This window comes from Triturus cristatus, chromosome 5_1 (assembly GCF_964204655.1).
Source record: "Triturus cristatus chromosome 5_1, aTriCri1.1, whole genome shotgun sequence".
NCBI classification, from domain to species: Eukaryota; Metazoa; Chordata; class Amphibia; order Caudata; family Salamandridae; genus Triturus; species Triturus cristatus.
The window spans coordinates 446,344,705-446,357,291 of NC_140587.1; the positions used below are offsets into that span (position 1 = coordinate 446,344,705).

At 42.8% G+C, this 12,587-nt stretch overlaps 1 protein-coding gene across 2 annotated transcripts in view; it reads left to right on the plus strand.

Annotated features, from left to right (window-relative positions):
- Window positions 1–12,587, plus strand: part of VIRMA (vir like m6A methyltransferase associated) — a 753,509-nt gene that overhangs the window by 614,111 nt on the left and 126,811 nt on the right. Inside the window, exons 23-24 of one of the 2 annotated variants that reach the window (XM_085605246.1) lie at window positions 5,481–5,812; window positions 11,078–11,188. In XM_085605246.1, coding sequence (XP_085461372.1) covers window positions 5,481–5,812; window positions 11,078–11,188 — 443 coding nt within the window. The remainder of the gene's footprint in view (window positions 1–5,480; window positions 5,813–11,077; window positions 11,189–12,587) is intronic. The other variant, XM_085605248.1, reaches the window with a different exon arrangement.

Below are 12,587 nucleotides of genomic sequence, written 5' to 3' on the forward strand. Positions count from 1 at the left end.
ATTGGTGATTTTTGGAGAAGGATGATCTGCTTTATATATATTGATATACTCATCACTTGCTAAAGCAAGTAGGCCCACATTTTAGTGGAGTCTTTAACAGTAAGTAAGTCTGCCTAAATGCGGCCAGGACCTGTGAGAACAACCACATGCTGCGCATGCCATAAGGCCATGCATGGCAAGGGATTGGACACAGGCCATGCAGCCAGCCACACAATACGCAATGCCGAAGGGTAGGTATGGCGTGTGGTTACTTGCCTGCGAGAGGTTGGATGCAGGGCCTGGCCTTCAGCCAGCCCCTGTGGCCAGTACAACGATGCGCACAGCCTACCCCATGCAGCTGTGCATGGTTGCTTGCCTGCAAGGAGTTGTATGTAGGGCCTTGCCTGACAAAGGGTTTGCGGAGGGTTAGCCTTGTGTATTTTAATAAAATACTACGTTTTGTAAATCTATTAATCACCAGATTGCCAGGCGCCATCATCCTGCTCTGGGCAACAGTCTTTCTCATCCAGCACCCCACCCCTAAGAGGCTTGTGGTGCAGGCTTTGGAAAGTAAAGTACACCTGAATTAGTTTACAACTGCTCCTCCTAACGGGGAATCGAAGAGGATAGAAACATTTGGTAGAAGCCCGGCTCACAATTTCCCAGGCCATGCAAGATGGCTGTGATGCAGTCAAGTTCACCATCCGCTGTGGGTTGGATACCACTGACTCCCTTGGCAGGGATATTGGCACCATTGTGGCCATTTGCAGGCATGCCTAGATGCGTTACACAGATTTTTTGGGAGACGTTCTGGCCAGTCTGATGTTTGTGCCATTTGATGGCTACTGACGTTTCGATGACAAAGCAAATTCAGTGCTTCAAATATAACCGGGCCACAGCACAGTTCCTGGGCCTCTCTGCTCTTATCTGACAGCCACCTCAGCACTTTCATCCCTTATATGGCTATGGTAGGGGTTTTCAGTAGTGCCAGCAATAGCAGCCAGTACTGCATGCAGCCCAGTCTTCTGCGCCAGCAGCTGCCACACGCCCTTATCCTCTTCCAAATGCCGTTGATGGTTTACACCTACCCTGTTAGAGTCAGGATCTGCCATGGTTGCTGGCACTAACTTCGGACAAGTGGATGCTTGCAAATTTTTAATGCAGGGTTACGCCTTCTGTGTACTTCCGATGTTTCAACCTCTGTCCTGGATCTCAGTGAGGAAGATACTGAATCTGATGGGACTTGATGGCCTTTTGCATCCTGCTAGTGAAGAATCCTGGATGGCATTTGCAGGCATCTAGTGGGATCTGAAGTCCCATTAGGCGCAGCACCAAGGGAACCACTCCAACCTGGTCCAGATTTCGGAGAAGACTGCAAAAGACCTGCATTGGTGGCTGCTGGACCACAATTGGTTCAACATCAAACCCCTCTCCCTACCTCACAAAGAGCTGACAGTGTTGACCGATGCCTCGCTCCTGGTCTGGGGTGGCCACCTGGGAGAGGTAGAGATCAGAGACCCTTAGTCTCCAGCAGAGGCTTGACTTCACATAAGCTTTCTGGAGCTCCAAACATCTGCTTGGTTTTAAAAGCTTTCCTTCCTCCCATCAAGGGGAAGCTGGTACAGGTGTTCACAGATAACTTTACCGTCATGTGGCACTGCAACAAGCAGGGGGGAGTAGGGTCATGGACCCTGTGCCAGGAGGCACGGCGCCTCATGAAATGGCTGGAATGGCAGGAGATTTTCCTGGTGGTTTGCCACCTGATGAGATTTTTCAATGGCAGGACTGACAAACTCAGCAGTTGACGCCTCACATATCTATCCGGAGGTGGCGCAGGGATCCTTTCATGCATGGGGAGAACTTTGGCTCCATCTTTTTGCCACTGCCAAGAATGTGCAATGTCAGCACTTTTGCACGTTGGAGCTTCTCAGTGGTCTCTCACTCGGAGACATATTCCACTTAAACTGGAGCTTGGGTCTCCTGAATGCCTTTTGTTTATACCACTACTGCCTGAGTTCTCAAGAAGATCAGGACCGACTAGTAGCTCCAGACTGGGCACAGAGTGTGGTTTCCTGAACTCCTGGGCATAAATGTATGTCCTCCACTTATACTGCCCCTTGGAACGGATCTCATGTCACAGCAGAAGGGCAAAGTCCTCTATTTGAACCCTCGCACACTCCATCTCCATGCTCGGAGATTGACCGGCAGCAGTTGAGCGATTTTGCTCTTCTTTCTGAATTTGTTGGCATCATTTTGGCAGCCATACGTCCCTCCACCAATTCTGTATTCGCCTGTTGCTGGGACAAGTTTACGGCTTCGTGTGCTATCAGTCAGATTGACACACTTCATGCTAAGGTGTCCGAAGTTGGCTCTTTTGTCCTTTTTGCAGTTGGCAGGCCAGCAGTCTTTATTTAACTTCCCTATAGTGATGTGTTTTATTAAGAGTTTACAGTGTGTTTTCTCTTTCTCCGTTAATTAATTGTGCCCCATTGGATTTGAACTTAGTTCTTACATTCCCCATACATGCTCCATTCGGACCTCTACACAGCTGTCCTCTTCAAAAGTTCACCCTCAAAACTGCATTTCCCGCACTCATAACATCAGCGTGGCTGGTGAGTGGGCAACAGGTCCTACCCGTCTACCCACTTTATACCACTTTTTATCCATATAAGGTGGTTCTACGGACCCGAGCCTTCTTCCTTCTGAAAGTGGTGGCTCTATTTAATGTGGGGCAGAACATCACCCTTCTGCCATTCTTTGCTACACCTCATCCTTTTAAAGGAAAAGCCACTCCATTGATTAAATCCAAAAAAGGGCCCTTAGTTTCGATATTGATTATACCAGAGAAAACCAGGTGGACAATCAGCTCTTTATCTGATTTGCTAGACCAAAGAAAGTCAAGTCTGTGCAGACGAGGGCCATCTCCTGCAAGGGCGTGCTCTGTATTAAAGTCTGCTACACACTGGCCAAAAAGCAGCGCCCTGGGGGCTTTCGGCTTCATTCCACCAGAGCAAAGGCTGCCACCACTGCCCTGGCACATGGTGTGCCCGTCATGGACATTTGCCAAGCAGCAACATGGGAGACCCTCCATACGTCTACAAAGTACTGTTGCCTGGACAATCAGTGTCAACGAGAAGGGAATTTTGCACTCTGTCTTGTAGAAGTGTTTGGTTTGAGTCCGTACAGAGACCCACAACCTGGGAGGTATTGCTTTGATATTTATTCAGAACGTGAGGAATCTGCAGTTAGGCGTCTCTATCTGAAGAACAAGTTAATCACCTTCTGTAACGCTCTTTTTGGTATAAACTATTTAACCGCAGATTTCTCACTTATTCTCCCAGTTCTGTGACCTGTACACTTCTCATTTTAAAAAGTCTCAATTACAGGTCTGCGCACTGGCCACTACCGTTCTGAAGTCGGATTTCACAGCCATGGGTGTAGATGGTTGAGAAAAGGACTGAGGTTGGTGCGCATGGGTGGTGAATATGTAGGGCCCTGTGCATCTCTTCTTTAGAGGAGCGAAGTTGGCGCAGAGCCGTTGGGTGCCACATGTGGGTGCGCAGAGGTACTGCTTAAGATTTTCCGGACCCAGTCTGATACCTAGGGATTATTCAAAAAGTGAGTGATCTGCAGTTAGATGGAGTTTCTACCAGAAAGAGTGTAACCAAAGGTAAGAAACTTGTTCTACTGGTAGTCAATTTGTGGCATATTTGAGCTATTATGGATGTGTGTGAGACAATGTATAATGTGTTCTGTTGGATGTTAATGCATGATGCACCTTGATTTATACAGTTTAAGTTCCTTATTAGTCAATTATATAACATATTTGAGCTGTGTTGGATGTATGAAGAGTAGTCATGTATTCTGTTTGATGGTGTGGCATGTGTTGCAAAGTACTGTTAGGAGTGATTTGCTGTCCAACTTTGAGCCATCTGTCCTGTGTTGGGTGTATGATTATTGTTCTGTCCAGAGTATTCTGGTTAAGGTTTATGTGGTACGTCTAATTGGAAAGTACTGTAGGTGGTGAAATGATAGGCAGCCAAGACAGCTGTAGTTATATCAATGCTGTGTTGGATGCGTGTTAAATAATGTGTTTGTGTTCTATTAGATGATAGTCTATTCTATAGCAACACTGCAAATAGTAAATGCCATTCCAGGGGTTGCTTATTTTGCCGTCTGGAGAGGGCCTGGCAGTTTTAGAAGCAATACCGGTTTGTATATGACTATTTTTTAAAGTGCCCTTTTCTGCATTACACCATACATTGCATACCAAGCACCCTCCGGGGTTTGTATTTGCTGGGGTATCTATTCTAAGGTAAGAAATCTATAACTAATTGTCTCTTTCCGATGAACAAGTTACTTACCTTCGGTTACGATATATCTGTAAGAGACACAGATTAGTTATAGATTCCTTACAGCCCCACCCATCCTCCCCGTTCTGCGAACTGATTTCTAGGGTTAAGGACTCCCTTTCAGGGCCCTAGTTTGGGGCGCCAGTGGTCAGTGTCTTGCATTGCTCTGCTCTTCTGGCATGGAAAGTCGTGTACAGAACCGACATCAGCGAGCAAGGGTGGCGTCTAAGTTGATACCGCAACGTCATCCCGGCCACCACGACGCCAACGGCAAAGGCGTAGCCGACCGACGGCACCTTTCGACGCAAAGGGGTACTGCTGCCGAAAAAAACATTCTGTATACAGTCTGACGCCTGAGGGTAATTCTAAGGTAAGGAATCTATTAACTAATCTATGTCTCTTACAGATATATTGTTACCAAAGGCAAGTAATTTGTTATTTGTGCAAACAATTGAAAAGGAGAAAGTGGATTTGTGTACATGGGGAGAATTGTTGCTGACTTTTATTAAATCCACAGGTATTATAGAGAGGACTGAGAGTGGTAACACAGGAGACAAACATGAGTTGGAGGGCCAAAGAGAAACTGAAAAGAACAAAAAAGGGTGCGCTGACTTAGATCTCTTGTTGAACATGTGGGTCTTGGAGATGTGTGTTTCAACACAGAAGATCATGTGACTGTATAACTGTATATGCACAGCTTGTTGTAATGAAGCACAATGTGATATGTTGTTTAGTGAAGTTTAGAAAGCGAAACAGTTCGAAAAAAGTATCTCGTTTTCATATGAGTTAAGGTTCTGAACTCTTTCAGTTGAACCCTTTTGAATAATGGAGATGTCAAATGTTTTCAATGCATACTAATTGAGATTTTCATATTCCATGGCAAAGTGTTCCAGGCACCCACTCTCAAATGAAAATATAGTTGTGCTATATGATGACTTAGCATATATGTTTTAATTGTGACTTGGAACTAAAACCCGAGACTGGTTGGTGTGGGAATTCTTACTTGTGTGCTCATGCCAGAATGTAGTAGAAGGATATATTTTTGAGCTACTTTGAGCAAGCATTTGGACTATATGACAATAATATTTTCTAGCAAAAGTCCATTTTGTCTCTTCTATTTTTTTTATATTTGGCCTGTTTGTGTTTTAGTGGGAAATCGGAATACATAGAACCTGCAAAGAGAGCTCATATGGGACTACCGTCAAGAGGAAGAGGTCGTGGAGGGTTTGGACAGGGCATGCGGCCTCATGACTTATTTCGTCAGAGGAAACAGAACACAAGCAGGCCACCCTCTATGCACGTGGACGATTTTGTTGCTGCAGAGTGCAAAGATGTGCCCTCTCCAATTGGCTTACCCCTGGCCAAACGATTACCCAAAATTTCACCGAAGATATCTTCTCGTGGTGGCTTCATGGGAAACAGGGGTGGACGAGGGGCATTTCATGGTCAAAACAGATTCTTTACACCACCTGCTCCTAAAGGTAAGTCTTTTACTTTTTAAATCATTTGGTGATGGTAACTATCAGAATAAATTACTGTGTCCTCATGTGCCCATTAATTTCAGTTCCTTAAAGGTTGGCATCTGCAGTTTAGCTGTTTTCATCCATTAGTCATCTTTGATGACAGCCAGAGACTGAGTCGTTCATTTCTCCAGGCTCTTTAGTAGTTTTGGAAGTGAATAGATTAATGCTCGGTCAAGTATTCAAAGTATCATACATTAGCCCGTAAATACATGTGGCCAGCAACTGCCCCACAGCCACATGCTGCATAATGTTCTTGACATTTACACCGAATACAGGGAACTGAATTCTTCTCAAATCTCTGGTATGTTTGTTACTGACCATAATTGTTTGAAAACTTTGTCTGCAGGTTCAAAGAGCATAAATGCAAATGTCCCCTACTCATAATAGGTGCATCACTCACACATTACTGGTAGAGTGGACGGGTGCAGCACAAGCAGTAGTAGTGTAAGTGTACCTTAAACACATAGAAGCAATACAGCATGCACAGCAGCTGGGCAAGCATTTCTCACAAACTTTTGTCACAGACAGCAGTATTACACACAAACAGGGCAGACCCAGCATGGACAACAGCAGTGCAAGCATCACTCACACACAAATCAAGTGCAGTCTGTGGGCAGCAGCAATGCAAAAACACACATGTGAAATGTAAGCTTTCGTCACAAGGTGTGCAGCAGCAGAGCTGACAAAAATCTTATGTATACTAAATAGTTAAATTATATAGTAAACAAATTGTTATAGAAACTAAAAGAAATATGAAACTGTGCTTAAAGAAAATTTTATATGGGAGGTTTTAATCTAAAAAAGACCACAAAGGGCTAGTCCAATAATCCTGAACATGCAAGCAAGTTAGGTCACTTGGGAGGAGGAAACAGTGTGTCCAACCTGAAGGGTCTTGAGACATGTAATCGATGATAGTCAAGGGATGCTGAATCTGATATTGGTAGCAGACTGTTAGTGAAAGAATTATGTGCGAAGGTGTAAAAGACTATGGAGTACACTCGTCATAGGAAAGCGCTGCACACTTGAAAAATTCTTAGTAATTCCACTAATATGAGTGGGCGTGCATTTCCTGCTTTACTGTTCAGGATTTTCTGCATTGAAAGTTTTCAGTTATAAAGGAAAATACAAACATGATGTTGCTTCATATTTTGGAGTGGGCAGATAGCAGGCAATCTAGAATCTCCTGAGCTAAACACAGGAAACTTTATTTTCAGGCTGGTACTTTATGACAGATGCACTTAAAAGTTTAACATTGATGAACTGGACTAGGCCGTTGATAAATAAAAGTATAAGATTGGTGCTTTCCTAGTTTCTTTTGCTTATTGACATTGCCCTACATAATTCTTCTGATCTATTAGAAGTACCTTTTTTAGGAGTTAAATGTTTTATTGAACATACAGTAGGAAAACCTCACTTTGCTATTCTGTAGCTTTAAACAATTGTGTGTTGGAAGAAGACCGGTATGGTAAGCAGATAACAGAAGCTAATTTTGCCAGTTACATTCTTTAAGGCTGCTGCCACTTGGTATACATTATCTAATTTTAAATTCACAAATGCACTTTGTTTGTGGCTTATTGTTTAAGAGGAATGCAGCCAGTCTTTTACTTGAAACAAGAATCTCTACAAATGGTGGAATAAAGTTTTTAATTTCTTGTTTGTCATTGTTTTGCAGAAACCAGTATCAAAGTGGTTTTTTTACATGAATGCGCATTGTGGCATGATACACAACAGATTAAGCATTTTTTGTAGTGGATAGGATGAGCATTCATGTGTTATTTATGTGGCAGCAGAGTGCTGTACACCAATAGGGAGAGACTTTGGAAATTATTAGATATGTTGTTTAGTAGGAATTTTACACATTTGCATTACATAACTACAATTCATTTCAAATTTATGAAGCTGTGTGCAACTGCCTAAACGTGCCAAATGTGATTAAGTGAAAACCTTTTTGCATTTATATTACAACTGCACCAAGATTAGTAAGAGGGTCATGCCATCTATCATCCACTTCAGAGAAGCCAGGTATACATTAGAAATTCTATTGATGGCTATATTTTTGTGTGACTGTGTGCTACGCATGAGGATAAGATGCCTAATGTAGATATTTTTCTTAAAAGCAGTGATTTGATGAACCAGTCCAATGTTTAAGCTAGGTATTTGGACAAAAGTATTTTGCATGGCTTTGTGAGGCCGTGCTCCCCTCGTCTGTTTTCTGGGCATCCATGTTTGTTTTCCTCCACAGGGAGTGTGATGATCATGTGAGCCCGTGGAGATACTCACTGTATAACTGTGTAGATATATCACAATCAGGCTCTGATATTGGAGAGGGGCACACAACGTGTTCTCCCATTTCACCGAATAGCTACTGCCCTCTACCCCTGCTTTTTGCGGACTGATGATAGTGGCAACATGTTTTCTAGTCAGTGTCACAGGCCATTTTCTCTGTACCCCTTTTAAGAGACTGTCTACCCCCTACCTGCAGTAAAAGTCTAGTCATTCTTCAGTAGCTCTGTCCCTTGGCTTTAAATGCGGTTTTGATCATGCACAAATTACATATGTAGTGTGTTTATTTCTTCATCTCTGAAATGGACAGTGCTGGAGTTCACTGGTCGACATGTATGATTTGCACAATATAGTTGTCTCCTTTGTGCTTATATGACATGTTCCTCATGGACAGCTGAGCCTGCACAGACTTGCTCTACTGTCCGCCTCCACAAAACTTGTTGGACCTAGTGGGGGGAGAGGTAACCAGCCAAGATAATTTGTTGCTCATTTCATCCTGCTAGAAGGAGACACAGTAATATTTTCACAAGGATTGGTCCTTTGACAAGAGTGCAGGTATGCATGCAAGCATTCTTTTTCTTCAATTTGTGCTGTTGTAGCCAAAGTAAGGCTTTGCTTCTAGTAATTTTGTCTCAAAATATGCTCTTCTTTGCTTGCTGATTTGACAATGATCGGTTCTCAAATGTTCCCAGATACTTCTCTGGGCTCCTCTATGGTGTACACCTTCTCTCGAAAGGAGAGAAGGATCTGCCACTAGATCCTGGAAAGTGGCCCTCTAAACATTGTGACCTTCTAGAAAAATCCACGGGTTACTTATTCTTTTGACCGCTCTTTTCCACAGTTTTCTACTAGCCAAAAATCCATATCATTGTTTGTTGTACTGTGCCCTTGACCATTCACTGAATCCCCTTAGTGTCCTTTGATGCCGCCACTTAGGCCCAGCATCCCTCAAAGTTCTGTGGTGCGGATTTCCTCAAAAGTGAGCAGTGTGTCTTGGGCAGGGCTGCTCTTATCGCTGGGATCCGCCCAAGATGGTTGGCAGGGGCCATGTAATCCTTGTCCCTGACAGTCCTGAAGAGGTGACAAGCTTTTCACCAACACGCAGCCCAGGTTGAAATGTACTGCACATTGCCAGAGTTCGTGGAGACTTCTACCATCTACCAGCAGCGACACTGTCAACAGGAGCTTTCTCAACCTCTTTGGTCTAACTGCCGAGACGGCTCTAGCGATGTGATCCAGTGCCCCCACAGATCCTTGGAAAGTGTACCAAAGTACAGCTACCTGGAAGAACCACTCTGAGGACATCTGGTCAATGAACTAAAACTTCACCTCAGTTCAGCTGCCTAGGAGAAGCCCAGTGGGAGAAGTGGCAATACTGTGGATGATTCCTGCATCTGCCAAAATATTACAAGCCACAGTGAACCACTGTTTTCTGTACTTAGGAGAAGCCCAGTGGCATCTGAGTTAAGGAGCTGATCCATTGCTTTTTTTAAATCAAGAAAGGTGAGCTTGCACAGTCCTCAACTCTTCCTTGAGCCTGTAAGTTTCCTCTACTCACCTCCCCTTCGCTTCAGTTGGACCTGAAGACATCCTGTTTTCAAGTGTGTGCATGAAGTCTGGTTCAGTTGGCTGGATAAGATACTTCTGATTCCTGATCGGATTAAATTCTTATTTTAGTTGCTGCACTGCTAAAATGCTGCCTGACACAGACACAGACCACTTAACAGTGGGGATTTGTGTCCCCCTGCACCTGCTGAGTGTTCTTTGGTCTCATGCCACCAAAAATCTCTATCCAATTTGTGAGTGCTGAGATAGTGAACCCCTCACATTTAAACCACTTAAAGGAACATTTAGTGCGTACTGGATCACTATCGAACTGCTCTCCCAACAAATAAAGTCCAATTGGGCTTAGAACTTGAGTTAATTCAACTGTGACCTTTCACTCAGGCTCTAGAACACTAGTTGGAGCTCCCTAAAACTTTTTTTTGGGTGGGTATCCTTTTTGGGCGCACAAGGATTTTTCATTTTAGGTATCCCATTCTTTTAAAATTTTAGGACTCTATTTTATAAGGTGTTACCTTTAATGCTATAGCATCTTTGGGTAACATAGACCATTAGATCAAGGAGGAGCCTGTGTACCAGAATCGGTACTTGGTTGGTTCTCCAGCCTTTAAGTTGCTAAGACACTGCAGTTTTCTTTGCAGATTGTAGTTTTAAATGTATTATCGAATCATTTGCTCATAAAAGTCCTTTTTCAAAAGTAAAGTACTGACTTGGATATTCTATTCATTAATTGCTACATACGCTGTTGCAATGCATTCTAGCTCTTTCGCCTCCTGGATTAAGTCTTGACTACTCGAACCCAGTTCCCTGAGTGAGTCAAATGCTGAAAAGGAGAACTTGGTCATTCAGTTAAAGTGCATTAGCTTTGCGACCATCCGACACCACAGGTAAACAACCTTATCCACACCGTATACCGCACAGTGACCTATAACTGGCCCAGTTCTCCAAAGAAAAAGCCTTCCGTTTGGTTTTATGGATTTTGTTGGATATGTTTTCATTGCGCTTCAAAAAATGTGGGCTAATTACTAATTGCATTTCTGGAGTTGCCAAACTAGTAGTGTACTCGCAGATAATGGAGGTGATTGGTTACCCATCTTAAACATTTTTTTTTTTAAATCATGCTAAAGTATTCTTAGGAGTGATGAGTCCCAAGTTGTTAACATTTAAAAGGAAGAAAATCATTACAACTTTAACACAATCCATAAAGCTCTCTATGGGGTAATGTAACTTAATAAGTGTTATTTGCAAAGTGAGTTGTTTGGTTAGGTGGTGATTTTGTTTTTAAAATTGGAAATTAAAATAAATAAAATGATTAGGATTAAGGACGCAACATTTTGATGGTAAATTGAATTAACACTACCTATTCATTCAATCCAGAACCAGAAAACAAGGGACGAATGCTTATGGAGTATTTATGTACTCAAGGTATGAGACAACTTAACGGAAGGACTCCTGGAGACCCTCTAGGAGCCCCTACCTTTTACAAAGGTAATTATGCTACCATACAATATTCATGTGTGCAGTACGAGATCTTTGGCACTTGGTATAATGAATTATTTTTATAGAACAGTGCAAGACTCCAACGTAACAAGGTGATGAGACAAAGTTAATTCTTAAGAGTCAAGCCTCTCCAAGGACCATGCTATGTTCAACATGAAGGTTGTTAACTAAGCATATAAAGATATATTGTAATGTGTAGGAAACACTTCAGTTACACATCATTCAAAATTGTGTAGAATCTTACTCATTCAAAACACAAACCTCCACAAAATGGCAGAGCAGTCAGGGTGAAGACTCTGGTGTTGTCTTTTCAGATCCCTTTGTAAAAATACACTGGTAGAGCAGTTACCGTACCCCCGCCCCATTCTTCTACCTGGTAACTTGCTGACCTTTCATCCTGTTGGGTCAATGTTTACCAATCAAGCAGTCTGTTTTGCCCTTAGTCTTTCACTTGCTGTTACTGCTTTTTCAGTGTAATCCTTCCCGTCAAGGACATTCTTGGAAACTCTGTGAAATGTACTGTTTTTATACTCCCAAACCAGAGCATAGCTTATGAGCATGTTGCATAAACACATTATTTAGAATTTTGTCATCCACAATGTGGATGCTTTGAAAAAGGAGGATTATCTGCAGTTGAGTCTTTATGGATCTTTGGTTTCTTCTATGTACAAGTTTGGTGTATGTTGTAAGGAGACTGGTCCTGTCCCAAGAAATGTCTGGTGAACGTTGGAGAGGTCTTTGGAAGAGTTTCTTCATGTGCCTTGTACCCAGTGTATAGCCTTAAGTACAGAGGTGATGTTATCCCATCTTTTCAGGTTTAGCACTTGTCAGGATTCAGCATTCTGTATTTGATTCTTATTAAGTGTCTAGAGAATCAGTGTAGAGCCCATTGGTTTAATAAAGATGTGACAACACTAGAACTAGTGATGCCTGTAACCTGTGGAAAAGGCATAAGTAGCGAAAGCTAACGTTGTGGTCCCATCCTATTGAATTAATGTTTGGTTGTTTTCTTAACTTGGTTTTGGAGTTAAATGTTAGGTTCCATGATCCCACCAAAGTTTTTTACCTTTGTTGATGTGATTGGTTGCAGCCCTCCCTCCAGAGTCTAAGGTCATAATTTTGCCTTGCTCTTAGAACAGGTACAGTTAAGATGGTGTTTTGGTATCAACTGCTCTACCGCAACTAAGAGGCATTCACTGAGTCTGCAGGTCTTGAGTTCAGATAATCCTCTGGTTTTAAGATGGACTGGGTATTATCAGCCTAGTGCACCAGTGTAAGCTTGGAGGAGGTCAGGAGTCATCATAATTTCATACTTTGATGACTGCCGGGGGAAGATGGGGTCCCCAATGTTGGTCACAGACCACCTTCAATGTCCCATAACTCATCT